This window comes from Trachurus trachurus (genome assembly GCF_905171665.1).
Source record: "Trachurus trachurus genome assembly, chromosome: 13".
Classification (NCBI taxonomy): domain Eukaryota; kingdom Metazoa; phylum Chordata; class Actinopteri; order Carangiformes; family Carangidae; genus Trachurus; species Trachurus trachurus.
Window position 1 is genome coordinate 10579458 of NC_139892.1, and position 18286 is coordinate 10597743.

Sequence of the window (18286 nt, forward strand, 5' to 3'; positions counted from 1 at the left end):
CTGGAAGAGGACGGATAAAAGAGAACCGGATGAGTTTACCGTGAGAGGTAGAGGTTATTTAGGTCTTTTACTCGCATGCTATCAACGTGTAGCTAAGTGCAGCCAGATGCTAAAGTTAGCTGGAGCGGCTAACCTCCCAGTCAGTATTGAAGTGAAGTGTTAAGTAGGCCTATGTAACAGGAATGTGTAAAATAAACAAAGGGCATACAATCAAAACAATATGCAAAACAAATAAGTTGCATACTGGAAAAGGAGAGAATAAAACTAAAAGTTATTCGCTCCCACCCCTCCTCAATAAATCAGTACATAATCTGCTTCCTCTCCATTAGCCTGTGTGAACATAAATGTACATGTCTCTCCATAACTGCAACAACAATACCCAGGCCACCTAGTAATTGACTTATTATATTTCTTTTAAGGAGGATTAAATCTTTCTATTTCTTTGCATTTCAAACTTGTTGGTGACTTTACCTCCCCAGGGTGGACACCGCTCTGGCCCAGTGTTGGCAGGGATTGCCATTCAGCCCACCCTTGGATGAATGGATGGATATTTATGAGTTGAGCTGAGGTAGGTAAACTTTCCATGGGTGAGTTCAAGTTTCTTTGTTGAAAAAATATCTGTATAATCTGTGTGACTGCTGGACTCGATAAAAACAGTACATGTGATAGTGTGATTAGATAATTCATCCAGTCAGGCTGGAAAGACCTATAGCCAAATGACCATGTGCTTCTCTTCTCTTGACACACTGTGTAAACTTGTTTTTTGTGCGGTATTAGCTGTTGTTAGTGTTGGTTTGTAAGCAATTTAGATTTTTTTATACAGATGTGCTGATGAAATTGTCTGTGTTGTTTTTGTAGAGGGTGGGGGATATTATACAATATTTGCACCTGGGCCACTTACAACTGATGTCAACCTTCTGGCCCATAGTAGCTAATGGTAAGAGATACATGCTAATGTTCGCATGCCAACCTGTCAAGCAGACATTGGAGTTACTTTGTTCTCCATCTTTGTCTTGCCTGTTAGCATGCTACTGATTGCTAATGGGCTCTTTGCACAGCTCCACTACTTCCTGAACTTAATGCTGCTCCTTCATTTCCTGTCTTACATTATTGGACAAACTGATTAATCCAGGTGTGTCTGAGGAGTCACAATGGTCAGACACACCTGGATTAATCAGTTTGTCCAATTATGTAAGACAGGAAATGAAGGAGCAGCATTAAGTTCAGGAAGTAGTGGAGCTGTGCAAAGAGCCCATTAGCTCTAAAGGCAAAGCACAGCTAAAGTCAATGATTTGTTGTATTACAGTAGTCCATAGACAAGCAAAAATACATTTTCAAACTGGCAAAGCTTTAAAACAACACCCAGTAGCCAGAATCACAAAGTCAGTTCAGAGCTGTATTTCAAAGTCATTATTTAATAAGACAATGTACAAAAATATTGGCGCTGATACAGCAGGCATAGCATTGTGGGAGGTGGTAGAACAACATTATAACAGTAAAATTAAGAAGTACTGGTAAACCACGAGTTGTGTCACCATTCAATTGAAAAGAATGTCCCTTCTGCAAATTACATACTCAAAATCAATCTGCGTGAGAATCCCGAAGCAATATTTCTGTAGGTAACCAGTGCCACAAATTTTTGTTATGTATACAGAGCTAGTGGTCAGTCTTCTGTAATATCAATGCTGTTTCATGAGGAATAACGTACGTTTTGGCACATGTCATCTTGGTGTTTCTACCACCAAGGCAATGATTTGGTCATTTCTATGGTTACTATTAGCTCAATTAGTTGTACTGGTCCTAGCTGAAGTGGGAAGAACAAAGCATGGTGACCAGTGCAAGCTTCTACACAAGGGGATTTTGAGGGCTAGTGTCAAGAATAGAAGAGAAGAGGGGGACCTTTTTAGAAAGCAATTTATTTCTAAAGCAGAGAATGTTTTACAATGAAAGGGGAGTTGTAGTTGACTGATAAGACGCTTAAAGGGTGTCGGGGGCTGCAGAGGTTATGGGTATCTTGTGGCTCAGTGATTTTACATGATCTGCCGGGGTCTTCCGTAGCTCATACCCTCCTGACTGGCTCCCTTATTGGAGCCCATCTGTAGGCCAATAACATTTTTGCCCGCCTTCATCTGTTCGTCGCTGAAATCTCGCTTGTTCTCAATCGCTTTCCTGCAACACATCATTGAAAAAATGTCACCAGACAAACAAGCAAAAACTTATCCTAATGGGGGTCAGTGTAATGGCGACTTACTTGAAGAACCAGTTAGGGTCTCCGTTGTATGTGCCTTCATCCTTGGTAACGGCAATGCTCCCCAGAGCTGAAAGGGTCCTCTGCACCGCTGCCAGGTCTTTACCTGTTCCAATACACATACAACCCAACAGTTACATTATGATGTCTCCATACTTGTGCATTGTCATCTCCAAGCAAATACGCTGAAATCAGAAGTCAAGATTTATCTCCATCTTTAACTATTTGAATGAGGAATGAGAGTGACTCACTGACCTTCCCAGAGGTCCACGGTCTGGAACATGTCGGTCTTGGTGACACCATACTTCTCTGCAGCATTCAGGAACTGGGAGATCTGCTCCATTTGTTTGAAGGCCATGGGTGAGCTCTGGATCTTCTTGATGGGTTTGTCAACAGCAAACAGACTGTTAATCAGCTCGCTCAGGATCTGGAAAGAAGAAAACAAGAAGGCAAGACACACAACGAATTATAGTCTGAAAGCAAATTCTAGGAAAACAGTTCATCAAAAAGCAAAGTATACTACTCACACATCCGTCTTTCAGCCAGGCCTGGAAACCCATCTTTCCGGGTTCTGGCTTTCCCACGCTGGAACCACACTGACGGGTAATCCAATCCACCAGGATAATCTCCAGCTCAGGGTCGTACTTGCTGTCAATTTTATCCTGGACCTGCCGGCTCATGCCGTAGGATGGACCTTTGTTAGCCATGTTGCCCTGAGGGATGAGTGTGAAACAGTGGATGATGGGGAGTGAAGAGGTTGAAGAGGAGGAAGAAGAGGAGGGACAAGCAGTGGAGGTAGACAGGAAAGTATGGCGGAGAGGAAAATAATGAAAGAAGGAGACAGTGGAAGACAAAAACATGTTAGGAAAAAATGGTCTACGGAGAGACTGAAAAAATGTGAGGAAGAGCAGTTTGGCCGTCACTGGTATCATCCTCATCCTCCTCCTCCTTGACAGTTTACTGCAACAGGACAGATGTTATAAACTTTTGTGTAGTAACATCCCAGTACAATTACCTCTCTGTCCAAAATGATTCTTTGTGGACACCTGAAGTATTTATACTTCAATACATATTGGACATATCCTCCAAACATGCACAGGTGTGTGAATAATTTAGATTAAGACATATTTATATAGTCTAATTATTACACAGTCTATTTATATATTTTGTGTATGCTGTCTGTATAGGACAAACACCAAAGCAACATTAACATCATGCATATGAAAAGCGTGTAAATAAGCGTAAATGCCCAGCGCTTCATTTGAACACCTGTCCCAGAACAGTGGCATTAACAGCGTTGCGTCTCCTAATGCACACCATTTAGCCCAATCCGGACCTGTGTCTGAGGCAAAGTGGTGTACAATGGGAGCTCTATTTCAGCCCGATAATGTTTTTTGCATACTTAATCTTTTTACACACCGACACATTCACTCACACACACACTTCCTTTTGGTCTCCGTCAGCACATACACACACATGACTGCCAGCAGGTTTTTTTTTCATTGGTTTTATGCGCCTGTATTGCCTTTGGGCCAACAGCCAAGTGAAAAAAAACCCATGTCAAGGTGCTGTCTGCACCATCCAACCTTTGCTGCCATCTTGATGTCAGGTCACTTCAACTTCCTGTTCCTGGAGAGGTTCAAAATGTTAAAGGTTAAAGCCAGGAGTTGACTGGAAGAGGCTCGTCTCTGGGGAATCTTATTATAGTGGAAAACAATAAACTTTTGTTTGACAACAATAGGCAACGCTGTTTGCTTGTTTTTGTCTTTTTTTCCAGTGGTTACTGGACATTTGCAACTGGCTGTATTATTCATTCCATAAAAGTCAAGTTGGGCCAAGACTGGACTGATCCACACTTAATGGATTTAAGACTAATATTATACTACAGTATGCTCTCAGGGAGCCACTGTGGTACATTTTAGTGCTTTTAAACATATTTTTACAAACCTACTTACAGTGAGTGGGGTACTTTTCAATGCAGTACTTAATTGTGGTGTTATTTTACCTTGTGGTTCTGCTAAATTAAACATTTGCATACTTGCCCCACCACCGTAAATAGATGCATACTGCATGTCTGCAAATTAGACTCTGCATGCCAACGCCATTAATGGATTCCTGCCCAGGAGTTGTCCGCACAGTGTCACCACCAGCTCTGTTTAATATTCTTTGCATTCCCTGTAGTCTTTTTCCAGACCGCAAGAAACCAAACACACATGCTGGGCAACACGCTCACTTATACTCAGCCACAAGTTCAGATACTATATTTTATCTTGGTCTGCCCCTCTCTCTCTCTCTCTCTCTCTCTCTCTCTCTCTCTCGCTCTGGCAAATACACAGACTTGTACCCCCTTGTTGTTCCCACTGACATGCGTCATTATATAATCATTATTACAGAGTAATGTTTGTCTGGTATGCTGTTAACTTTTCTTTTTTTCCATTGGCCTCCAGTCCTTAGCCTCATAAACTTCTCTGTAGACCACAATTGCAAATCACCCACACTACACTCTTTGTAGGGGAAGAAATAGAAGCAATGTTCACCACATTGTGCACTCACTGCCTTCTTGTGTCTTGTCCAGAGACAAGAAGAGAAGAGGAATTTTATTTCTCCCATAAGTTTTGTCTTGTATCGGTCTCTATGTGGACATTGCATGACAACCAAACAAAGATCACAATATTTTTGGAGGTTAAATGAGTCTGTTTGGGCCTGCTCTCTATTTCTGGTATTTATGTGTGTCCAGGGACCCGCTGTTATGCTTGGGACCCGGCCCAAGTCCAATAATTTAGGATTATCTGCTTAACAGCCTTCTGTGCACTCTGTCTGCTTTTCCTTAAATATTTAAAGTTCTTTTTAAATTTACATAAAAAATGAAAGTAAGCCGTAATCCTGAATTTTTGAGTGAATATGACCCACCTATCATGCAGAGAATGCTGCATTACCTTTACAACTATTGTTTCAGAATGAATCCTGAAACAAATCCTGCAGATACAACTTTAGCCATTGTATTAACAACAGCTGCTCTCGACTAGGACTGAAAGTATGTGATTAAAGATTCAACTAAAAATGTGATTGACCAATGAAATAAGTGGAAAAACCCCAACATTGAAAGTAGAAAGAAAAGAAAACTAAATAAAAAAGAAAATGCTTCATAAAAATCAAGACAAAAATAGGATAAAACCACAGTTTTCAAGTCTCTAAATTGCTTTATCCCACAAATATGACTTCATCACCTCCATCCCTTCTTCAATCCATCTCTCTCAGTTGTGTTTGTCTTCCTCTGTTTCTCTATTACCATGGTAAATCTGCCTAATGCCAGAACAGGAAACCAGTGTGAGGGCTGTGGCAACTGTGGCAGCCTGAGGGGATGTGGCGTCATGCGGCCTCACCTGCTCTACAGTTAATCAGCAAACCACCATATAATGATTTGGTATGAATGCAGATGCTGGGGACTTAGTCACTGTGAATAATTGTATTCCTCAGTATGATTTTATTAGAGGTTGGGATTTGGGATAAAGGAGCTAAAGCTTTGTTAGATTAAGCATCTTCTCTGAAGTTGAAACTCAGCAGACTTGATGTCAGTCGAGTCATCTGGCGTTCTGGACGTTCTCCCTGCTCACTGATGTTCTGCACTTTGATGATGTTCTCAGAGCACTTTTGTTACATGGCTCTGCTTCTTGCCAGCTGCACCGAAAACTGCTGCTCTGCCAGACGTTTACTAGCACAGAAAACCGCTGCCAAGAGCCTTCATGGTCCTGATTATTCTGACAAACTTTATAGCTGTCGTGTGTCTGGACGAATGTATTTCTGCTGCAGATAGTGCTGTCCGATTCAGCTCGGTACAGAGCCCCTGCACCGTGACATGGATGTGGTTGTTTCCTGGCGTGTAAACCACTGTGCCTCCGGGCTCTGCTGTGTTTATGTGCTGCCACAGGATTGGCAGTGCAGATAAGTGTTATCTGCTTCTGCTACTGCTGCTGCTTAGAAGTTAAACTGCCCACTGGTACTTCCTTTGTGCCACTGTTGGCCTGGTTTTCCTGGAACCACTTGATGCGCTGCCATCTTTGAAGATTTACTAGTTACCTTGAGTCGAACTATCACAGAATGCTTTTGCTGTTTACAGCAATTTTCTGTCAAGAGACATCCATTTTCACAAACTGGGGATGAAAGTTTGGATGGACTTAAATGTCCCCTGTGGAGATATTCTCTTTCTCTTTGTCGAGGCCTCTGCCTTTTATAGAACGTTTTTTTTTAATATATAATATACCTGAGAGTGTCTTTATCTGCATCTGTATCCTCATTAGGAAGTGTGGCGTCCTTTCATGAGGTCATCCTTCCAACGCCCATGTATGGCAGTGGATCTTTTGCTTGTGCAAATAAAAGTTATGTTCACTGACTGAGATATGCAACACTGTCTGGCTCACCTCTCTGTCTCCTCCCCTTGCTTCACATGGAAAACATATTAACCCTCAAATAACATCTGAACCATATTAAGGACAAAGAACCCAACTGGAATGAGACCATTCTCTGTAAAAAATAATATATATCTATATCTATATATACTGTATGTAATTGTGAAAAAACACACAAAAAAGTAGACTCCAGTGGTTTTTAAACGCTCATTAGTATCCCTTTGAACAAGTGAATAATACCTGTTGTATTATGTAACTCACAGTAACAGATACACCCACAACTGAGTACTGAGTGCAAGATAACCCAAAGAGTATGATAACCAAATGACACAGAGGAGCAAGTTTTACATACGTTAAACAACCTTTGATATTAAATATACATGATGGTCAAGTGCAGATGCATCTTAACATAAATATTTGCAGACAGACCGTTCCTTTGATGACAATGCTCTCATTTTGAAATGACCACAACGCCTGCTGTTGTTGTTTTATATTCAAAGACTTGCTTTTTTTAGATGCTACTAAGACCTCATGCATTCAAAAGTCCTGAAGGCCCGTTGACGAGCCACGGGTGACTAGTCCCAAGTTCACCTCACAAGATTGACCCTGTGTGGTGAAGTAAAATTTAAAAAAAAGTATACTCACTGTGTGGAGGAATAGGTCAGTTCACTGCTGGCCACTAGTGCAGTTTGTGGGGTGAGCGTGGATGCTTGACTGAGTGTTTGTATATGCCTCCAAGGGACCTCCCTCTCAAAAATGCCGGCTTAAAAGGAGCAGATGAGGCAAGATGACTTCACTACAGTCTACAGAGAGAGAGAGAGAGAGGGAGAGAGAAAGAGAAAGAGAGGGAGGAGGGAGTGTGACGGAGGAATAGGAGGGCGGGGGAGAGAGAAAGAGAGTGAGAGAGAGGGGAAGGAAAAAAGGAAACTTCATCCCTAAAAGGGCATGGCCTTTCAGCAGCTCCCTCTCCCTGTCTGTGCGTCTCGTCCCCTCACGTTGAGTTAAAAAGCCCAGCCTTATTTGGGTAGAGCAGCTACTCCGCGTAGAGGAGGGAGAAGCGGTGGCCAGGCACTGTTGGTTTGGTCAGCGGGAATTCTCCAAATACTTTCACCACATCCCTCAGCTCGGTCAAAATGGCCGAGAGATGGTGAAGGAGAGGAGGAGGAGGAGAAAAAGGGAGGAGGGAGATGAGACTTGAAGAAAATGGAGAAAGAGACATTGGGTGTGGAAAAGAGTTTAATGGAGTTGGTTCTGTCCAACGACATCACAGAGAAGGTGGAAAATTGATTCTGTGTCTGTGGTTTACTGTAACATGATGAGGAAGGAAAGAAGTGAAGAGGAGGGAGGAGAGCAGAGGAAGGAAAAGAAGGAAAGAAAGGAGAGGGCAGGGAGATGGAGAGAATAGGAGGAGTAGAGGACACAGAAGGGAAAGTGTGGACAAAGAGAGAAAGAAAAAACAGGAGGCAAAGTAGGGGGAATAAAGAAAAAGGAGAGGAGAGAGAGGTAGAGGGAGAAGGGATGGAGAGGGAAAAATGACAGAGGAGAGGGAGGAAAGGAGAGGCAGACACAAGAGGAACAAGAAGGACTGAAGATAGAGAGAGAAGGAGGAGTGAAAGAAAAAAGGGAAAGGAGAGAAGATGAAGGAGAGGAACAAAGAAAGAAGACGGGTGACAGAGTTAGATGAGAGGAGAGACAGTAGGAGAAGAGAGGATGGGAAGATGGAGAGAATAGGAGGAGGGAAAGTGTGGTCAAGGAGAGGAACTACTGTAAGAAGAGAGTGGGGTGATGAAAGGAATGAAAGAGGAGAGGAAGAAGGGATGGAAATTAAATGAGGAAGGAGAGGCGAGGAGAGGGAAGACAGTAGGAAAATAGAGGGCAGGAAAATGGAGGAGTGGGGGAAACAGGAGAAATGAGGGAGAGAAAAGGAGAAAGAAAAGGACAAGAAGATTGAGAGAATAGGAAGAGAAGGAAGGTGTGGGGAAGGAGAGGAAAGACAGAAGATGAAGGAGAGGAACTAAGGAAAGAGGGAGGAGGAAGAAGGGATGGAGAGGAAATGGAGGAAGGAAAGGAGAGGAGAGACAGTAGAAGAAGCGAGGGCAGGACAATGGAGAAAATCGAAGGAGTGGAGGAAAGGAGAGAAACAAAGAAAGAAGAGGGGGCATAGAGAAGGGAGTGGAGAAAGACAAGATGGAGATGAGGGAATGAGGGAGAAAAGAGGAGATTAAGACAGAGAAGAGAGGACAAGAAGATGGAGAAAATAGTGGAGAAAGCAGAAAGGAAAGTGGAGAGAGAAGAGAGGAGAGAAAGAGAAGGTGAACGGGATAAACAGATCGAGAAACAGATAAAGGAGAGGGATGAGGAGTGAGGAAAGGAGGAAGGAGAGGATTAGAGAGGAGAGGAGGAAAGGACAGAAATGGATAAGAGTGAGGAGGAGTAGCAGCAAAGTCCTCATCATTCAGACAGAGAATTCCATGTAAGTCCTGGGTGTTGCATCCAGTGTGTGTGTGTGTGTGTGTGTGTGTGTGTGAGTGAACCCCCGCCACCTCCACACTCATCATGACATTTCCATCGCTTCCTATTCCATTACAGATGCTTTCTGGCTCGCTGCTCGCTGCTGTTTCAATATAAGAGGCGTTGAACGTACACTAACTTACACCAGCGGTTTCCTTACCTCAGTGGAAAGTTTGACGTTATATCACACTCATGATGAGAAACCCATATGTGACCACACTTACTTTGGGGAGTGGCAGGCCAACTATCTCGTCTGCAAATGTACTGTAGCAGGCAGCCATTATATTAAAGGGATAGTAGTTGGCCCATTGCCATAATCCCTATAGTTTTAGGAGTAGGTTCATTACCTTTAATTGTCGGTGCAAGCTATTTTTAGAACGGCGGAGCAGAGCCGCGAGCTGCTCAGAGCTACGCTACGGAGGCTAATGGGATTTCTTGGTTTACCTCATCAAACTCAACAAATACACAATCCAACAGCTCAAAAATGCTCTGGTGAACAAGTTGTGACCTGCACATTCACCACGCTACAGTGTTGTTTTCGTTAACGATGACGATGACGAAATATTTTCGTTGACGCCCCTTTTTTTCATGACGATAACGAGACGGTGACGAGACGAACATGGCTCTCTGATGACGAAAACATGACGAGACGTGTGTGAGTTTTTGTTGACGAGACGAGAACGGACGTAAATGTTAGTGGTCGGGCTGTGATCGCCTCTACATTCCATATTATGGATTGTCATTACTCTAAGCTTCACACGATTTAGCAACGGCTCCGTCAACAACAGAACAACGCTGCTGAGACGAGCCGCGGTGCGCCGCCGCCCGGTGCTTCTGATCAGAGCGGCAGAGAGCAGCAGGCAGTGATCCGCTGCTCTGGTGACCTCGGTCAGTGCGGTGCAGCCGCTCCGCGGCGCTGACGGGTGGTCAGACGTTCAAATGCATGACATTTCTGCTTATTGTGCATGTAATCTGTCCATTAAAATCAACAAGTGTCTGCAACACTGCTGCATCCTTGTGTGGTCACGTCCACCACCTGGCATGCAGCGCACATTCTGCTCAACACACCTGCCGTCACTCCATCAGAAAAAAAACTGAATGCACTACTGTTACCACTTTATCTGTGTGTAGGCTAATGCATAATCCTTAGACCATAAAGTATTTGGCATTGGGTGGAAACATTATGTGTAAAACCATTCCTTTATTGAATTAATTTGTTGAAAGACTTTTTTTTTTTTTTTTTACTGAAACTGACTAAAACTAGACGAAAACCTTGTTGAGTTTTCGTCGACTAAAACTAGACTAAAACTATCACATATAGGAATGACTAAAATTGACTAAAACTAATAAGTATTTTCGTCAAAAAGACTAAGACTAAGACTAAATCTAAAATGCCTGCCAAAAACAACACTGCCACGCTATGAGATAATAACAGAATGTCCACCAGACAGAGTTGTTTTAGAGGTAAATTCATGCAAAACCACTGATGAGCGTTCCTGTCGGGCAGTTTTTCAGCAAGCAGTCTCTGCATTTGCCTCGAAAACAACTCTGTCTTGTAACATTCTGTTATTATCTCATAGCGTGGTGAATGTGCAGGTCACAACTTGTCCACCAGAGCATTTTGGAGTTGTTGGATTGTGTATTTGATGAGTTTGATGAAGGAAACCAAGAAATCCCATTAGCCTCCGTAGTGTAGCTCTGCTCGGCCGTTCTAAAAATAGCTTGCACTGACAATTAAAAGTAACGAACCTACTGCTATGACTATAGGGTTTATGGCAATTTGCCAATTTGCCAAAATGTTGAACTATCCCTTTAATATTAATATAAAAACTATGTCTTTCTAACTACTTACCAAATACTTCTCTTTTCTGAACTCTTTATAAATAAGGTGGCATCATAAGTCTTTGGTGTACATGTGTAATCACATGTCGCATGTAGGAAATGAAGAAAATTTGCCTCATGATCATTCATTCCCATCTCATACTGATGTGTGTTCCTCTCATGTAATCTGCCTCAGTCAGATGTTCACATATGTATCTCTTTTATTATTATTATTATTGTGTATTTATGCAATTATTTTTGCCATAGAGAGGTTGACTTTTATGCAACTATGGGAAATTTTCTTTCCTACATGCTATCTCACAGCATAGCGTATAGAAAATAAAACAATTTAGCAGAATATTACATTTTTGTAGCTTTATTTATATCATTGCTGTCTTCCTTGAAGACCTTGACTTGATGCTTTGCCAGAAATTGCAAATTTGATAATATCATATAGATATATTCAAGATACATTCTGTTTCTTCGTCAGAGTTAAACAAGCTTCATACTGTACCACTAAAACAGATATGAGCGTTATCAATGTTCTCATCTAACTGTTACGTAAGGAAATGAAATCCTGTTGTTTCTAAAACGTCACACTATCCCTTTAAAATAGCACCATGGATCCACATAGAAGCTTTTTGCTGGAATGACTGGTATGTCTAAACCCATAGTGTGTGTGCGTTTGTGTGCGTACTACCTGTGTGTGTAAGCTGCTCCTACATCATGTGTTTATTCAACTGAAAGAATTTCCTCAGCCTGGCAGTGGTTTATATTCATTTGTAATGAGCTTCCATGAAAGGCACTTGTTTACAGTGTTACACAATACTGTAATAGGCCAAATGTCAGCAGCAGCAGCAGCAGCAGCAGCAGCAGTGCTATGATCCACTGTAATCATTCCCAAATTATATCAAAGCCTCTGACTGCTACCTGTTTCCATTCATGGAAGACTGGTGTATGTGTGTGTGTGTGTCCAGTGAGCTAAAATACAAAATCAAACTAAAAAATAAATCTAGCTCACCTGTCAAACTTTTTTATTGTGTCCAAACCAAAACAGTTTCACACTTCCTCTGTACACAGAACATCACTGTACTTTTAGCATATATACCTTTTTAATGATGCAAACATTATCAAAACTTCTGTTTCCATGCAATGCAAAAAAAACATCATGAAGTATCTTTCATTGCACAAGTCTACGTATGTTTGACTTGTCCTGTTTATTTCTACTGCAGAGTGGGTCTATGGGGCTTGTCACACACACATCTACATCTGGTGGGTCAAAAGCTGCTAGTTTGATGATGTCAGCTGAGCAAGGTTAACTGGATTCTTTCAAGCAAGGTCCTGGAGTAAGAGACGTTCAGTAGCGCGGATCTCAAACTGGTTTAATACTCTTGACTTAAAGGGTACAATATGTATCCAGTGAAGATATTATACTGCAGCTCTTCGCAGAGCTTCCTCCCGGACATCAGCTCTGCATAGACCTGATCTCCTTGCTGCAGCTCCATTACCACAACCTGAGAACATGCACAGTAAACAGTGTCATGTTTTACATAGACATTATATGCAATCAGATCAGAGTCACAGAGTCAGTGTTCAATCAGATACGTAATTGCAATATTTAATCACGAGATATGTAGCAACCAAAATATTCTTATGTTCACTTGTTACCTGAGTGGCACTGTCTTCACCGTCCTCTCGATTGTTCTCCCACACACTGGCTGTCGGCTCAGAATTTCGCATCAGCTGCACCTACAGATCAAACAAATGCAAAAATTAAAACAGAAAGAATTATTATAGAAATGAAGAGCTATTTCTACATAGATAAACTAGCTGAATGGGTTCTGAAATCAGATATCTGTGAAGTCAAGGTGGTTTGTTTACTTTGTGGTAGAGGCGCATATTCTCCTCCACAGATGAGTAGACTGTGATGGAGAAGCTATAAATGCCGGCACAGGGGGCAGTGAAGAGGCCTGGAGGGTGAAGGACACAAGTTAGTGCAAGTCGCCTTTACAATTATGGATAATAAGGTGTGTGTCTTTGTGTGTGTGTCTCCTACCCAGAGTGGGGTTATATCCCATGCCGTCGTTGAGAGCGACGATGCCGTAGGGGATTGACACATTAGTGTTAAAAGGACCAAAGCAAAGTTGATTAGATCCAGGAATTACAACGGCAACATTTGGGTCCATGGTGGCTTTGAAGGCGATCTTCACACGATCTGCAAGTAAGAGAGAGACAGATTTATTGTACAACAATGCTCAGCATCCACCATCCATTTAGTGTGTGTATTGCTGTGCATGTTGGTCTAAGTGCCCCATCCATCAGCGAAAGTGTCTTTACCAGTCATTTCGTGCACTTTCTCATTCAGCATGCTGACATTGTGCCACAAATGCGCAATCCTTGTGAAGGTCTCCTCCTCTATTTGGAATAAGTCATTGGCGCCACAGCAGCATCCACGCTGGCGATTGAAAGTACAGTCGCAGTCCCACGTGTCACAGGCCAGAGGCCCCTGCCACTGCACTGGGTTAGGGTGAAGGAGTGGTGAGAAAGGAGAGAAGGTACAGAAGGTCACAACACTGGGTTCAGAGGTGTATAACTGAGCTAAATTTAAGCAGGGGTTAACTACATATTAATATTCCAGTTTTGTCTGCAAAAAAACACAAATTTGGGTTGCAAAACCTCAAGAAGAAACACGTACAAAGGATTATATGAACCATGTGCATAAGTGAGTAAAATGTTGCAGTTTGTGTGGCCTTACGTGCAGCTTGTTTCAGCATTTCAGTGGTGGAGGATTGGGCCTCAACATGACCACAGAGAAACAGCGACCCCAACAGGAACAAAGCTGGTAGTACAGGCATCTGAAAAGCAGACGTACAGTACAGGTTCAATCATGGATTTGTATGCACTGAAAAGGGCTACAGGTCAGGAGGTAGTTGTAGTAATAGTTTTTATTAAGGCCTCCGTAAAGTAAATATAAATGGAAGTAAGTAAACTGTAACACATAATGATAATTTATATGATTTCATTTGACATAGCTACATATCTTACATCATCTTTTTGGGGTCTGTGTGTTGCATTTAATGGTGAATTTCTGACACAAAGTTTGAAACTGTTAAATTTGTTTAAATATGAGTTAATATTTTATTTTCTATAATATATATTTACTTTCTATGTAAGGTGAAAAGGTCGAGTGGATGGTACCTCTTGGACTGTGCACACTTTCAGCTAATCGTTTGGATTCTCTGGACAGAAATACACTGTTGTTTTCAGTGTTGCGACAATCACAAACGATCCAATTCCATCCACTATGCAATTAATTTAGGTAAACATCCACACTGAACTATTGATATGATAATTTAAATGTTTATGTCATATTGAAGTCTCATCTAGAAGAACATTTTCTTTTAACCAAGAGATACCCTGGTTTTGAATTCTAACTAAACAGGTCTTGATCGTCAGCGCTTACCAAGCTCAAAGGAATCACCTGTGTATTGTAGGTTAGATATCTGCCCAGCATTAAAGGGACAACGAGGAGTTTCTATTTGGTTATAAAAAAGTCTCACGTTAATGTGGATGAATCTCCGCTACCCACACTTGTTAATGGGCTCATTTTCAATAAATATATCGTTTTGTCTCTATCGTTATTTTGTTATTATTAGTGGTGGTGGAAATGCTGGTCGAGCCGACCAGCGTTTCCTTACTTTCGGTTTTGCAGCGAGTCATGAGAATAACGCAGCCGAATCGCCGTTTATGGTGGGAACTACGACGGTATGTGAATCTCTTTGAACCTCTAACTTTAGTTCTTGATGAATGAAAATATGAGTCCATCTTGCGCCGGTCAAAGAATTTTACGGTGCGCGCGGAGGCTCATAAATGTAGTGTGAAAACGCTTCGCTTTTCCAAAACTCCTCGTTGTCCCTTTAACCAATCTTAAGAATACAAATATCTAGCATCTGAAATCTTGTGCGAGTAACGAGGAGATTATTTTTTTAACCACAGAAGTCACTTAATGCAAATTTTTTCTTTTTTTTTTTAGCACATCAAATAACAAGTAATTGATATAAATGTTAAAATAATCTAAAAGTAAGAGGAATTACAGATAACACAACCAATGTGATGCCTACCCCCATAACTGTGCTTTGAGGAAAAAGCAGCGCCAAGTAATTTGTCACAACTTCATCAAGGCTATTGCATTGGTTGGTGGTTTGACAATCTGAACGATAAATTTGGACTGTTTTGTCTTTTAATTGATATGTTTGATGAGAGCTGTTAAAAGATAGAAACATCAAACTTACTGTTTCTTTTTTGCTCCTCCCTGTCCTGGCTCTGAAAGACTGTGTCAAGTTGTCGTGGGTTTGTGAAACTGAGAGTCAGAGTTTTTAAGCAGGCGTTGGTTTTTAGCTTCTTACTGATGCAGTTCCAGGTGATCCTCCCCCCTGAGGAGGTGAGGGATACAAGCTCCGCCTCCCCCTCGTCACATACACAGATACACGATCACATTGGTCTAAGAGCCAAGCATCCATACTCCTGTTACCAAGATAACCAAGTGCATCGCTGGTAACACAGCACTATAGATGGTTTTCCTTTAGCGTAAAAGAACAAGCATCGATCTTGTTGCATCTTTCAGCACCTTATTGTTGCCGCCATAATACCTTAAATCAGGACAGTGGTGTCTGGTTGCCGTTTTTTTCCAGAAGGACACCAGCTGGTGAACATTGTTGTCCGGTCCCTGAGGGCACAATGGTCTGCAGATGAGAAGACAGAGGAAGCTGATAGGAAAGATTTGGGGATCCATTGATAAAGACCTAGAACCCACAACAATAGAAAATGTTGCTCGGTTCTCATGCCGAGACAGAGGGATGACTCGAGTGAAGTGATACCAAGTTTTCCCATAGTTGCTTTCCTTTTGGATGCTGTTGGAAACCTAGATGCACTGATTGTAGTTCGGTACTTGGCCAATTTCACTCCAAATTCATTGGGAATTAATTGATTTTGTGTTCTTCTGTCACAATATTTGGTCAAGAACAGCACACAAAGCCTTTATTGGGAACAACTAGGAGGTGCCATCGTTCTTTTTATTTTTTAGTGGCAGTTGAGAAAAGAGATAGAAATTGTTGGTGCAGGACGTGTCGCACAGGTCAAACAAAAACAGAAGTTGGCAGCCATCTTATCGTGATGTGGAGTGTTGCTAAAGTTGGCTCAAAAACTCAGAGCCAAGTGAAGTCACCGCAGAATAATCAAATAGAAAAATCCATTTTGACTTACTGCCACAGAAGTATTCTCAGTCTGGCTTGGTGCTGCTAAGCATGGAAATGTTGGTCGGTTGGCTTGGACCAGTTGAAGGACTTTACTGTATATCTATGCATAGGATTTCTATAGGAAAATCAGCTTGGTGGCTTTTGTGCTATTATGTGAAAGAACGACAATGCAGGAGCAGACACGGTTTATTCATGGGGTTTTGCTCTTGTAACACATTTACTGTATGAATCTCAAAGCATAATGCCAGTCACCGGTGAGGGCAACTGGTCACGGTGTCATTTATCTCCACTGGTTGTTTGTAACCTGAAGTTGCGCAGTCATCTGTCCTTGTTTTTCCTCTGGTCATATTAGATAACAGGGTGTTTACTCTGTGGGCTTTTAAAAGCTTTCTTTGCTCCTGGGGCAATGCATTGTCTGCATGTGTGCAGTCCCAAGTCAGCTGACCTGGTTCTTCATAATCTGATCTGCTCGATGGAGGCCATGGTGTATCAGGTGTTTACGTCTGCTTTGCACACATGAAGTATCCGGGTGCAAAATAGTGTAAGATAAAATTTTAAGCAGTCATAGAGCTCAGTGTTGAAGAAAAGTGAGAAACATCTGCACAACTCCAAAAGATTAACACAAACAGAAAATAATGCAAACCGGCACTCGCGTAAAAAAAATATGAGGAAAGCGGAGAGCCAAAACGTGTCCTATGTCATCCTTTGCCCAATAAATTCAATATATATTTTTTATGTTAGTGCAGGTTTTCGCTATTTTTTAGGGCTCAGGATTGCCAGAAAATTGTGTGAGAAAGTTGAATCTAGGTCCACTGGAGTCAGTTGTATAGGTTCTTGAAGACATTTCACCTCTCTTGCTGATCCCTGAGGTGAACACAACTCTGAAGTTTCTGCTCAGCTCTACAAAGATTTTGTAGTATCTGTCAGTTAGCATGTTGCAGCACCACACTGCAGTGCAGACAGGCAAATTTAGCAAACTCCTGATGCAGTGGAGCAGTTTTGCCCCCATGAGTTGTTGGTGACCACAAAAACACCAGATAAATACCCGTGCTGTTGTGCCTGCTGCCTGGATGTCAAAGTAAGGCATGATTTGGTATAGTTTCATGTCGTCACATCAACTTAACAGGTGATACCATGTCAGTGTTGCTTGCGCTACTTTGTTTCCGCGTGCACGTATTTGTGTCGTAATATTACCTCGTTGCTTCCCAATGGGTGTGGTTCAGAGTATTCAGAGTTTATTGTCCCTCAGAGGAAAATTTGATCCACAATAGAATACACAAAGCACACTAGACTATTAATCACAACACAATTTTGATTTGAACATGAATGCACGAATTAGTAAATTGAACTTAAAACAATAACATGCTCACAGTAGGTCAGGCCCTCTTTTGATTTAGTAAAATTCATGTTCTCCATAACAGTGGGATCAGCCTTGACACACAACATTGTCTACAGCCGTGGCCAAAAGTTTTGAGAATGACCCAAATATTAATTTTCACAGTCTGCCATGAATAAAGGGTGGTACCAAAACATCCTCCGCGGGCAGCTTCTCCAAATCATCCAAGAAACTCAATAAACTTCATGTTATTGTCAATAAAATCCTTTGACACTTGGAAATGCTTCTAATTATACTTCAGTATACCATAGTAACATCTGACCAAAACATCTTAAAACACTGACACAGCAAACTTTCGTGAAAACCAATGCTTGTGTGACTCTCAAAACTTTTGGCCACGACTGTACAATGACAATGCAGCTCAACTTCCAACAGTTTTAGACACATGGGTGTGTTAGCGGAAAGTAGTAGTAGATAAAGTAGCCTGAAGCCTTTGGCCTCAAGCATAGATTTGATTTGAGAAAAAAGCTGAAAACTGTGACGGAATTTTGGCACTGTTCTCACTGGAGATAGAAAATAATTCTTACAATTTACATTTCTGGTTAAATATACGTGTTTGGATTGGATATCTGACTGAAGACTGTAGTTTTCCAACAATGTGTAACCGAAATGTTTATTTAAAAAAAATCATATGCATTGTGTGTCTTTC

General features: G+C 41.7%; 1 protein-coding gene across 2 annotated transcripts; it reads right to left on the reverse strand.

Annotated features, from left to right (window-relative positions):
* Nucleotides 1–1395: 1395 nt before the first annotated feature.
* tagln (transgelin) lies at nt 1396–7486 on the reverse strand. Of its 2 annotated transcripts, none has more exons than XM_083985878.1 (5): nt 7300–7486; nt 2776–2961; nt 2504–2675; nt 2252–2354; nt 1396–2169 (listed from the first exon to the last, which is right to left on the reverse strand). In XM_083985878.1, exons 2-5 carry the CDS (start codon nt 2953–2955, stop codon nt 2031–2033), a joined length of 594 nt encoding a protein of 197 aa, XP_083842004.1. In that variant the 5' UTR covers nt 2956–2961; nt 7300–7486; the 3' UTR covers nt 1396–2030. The 2 variants fall into 2 exon arrangements, with proteins under 2 accessions (XP_083842004.1, XP_083842003.1); XM_083985877.1 differs by lacking the exon at nt 7300–7486 and adding an exon at nt 3835–3896.
* Nucleotides 7487–18286: the final 10800 nt, after the last annotated feature.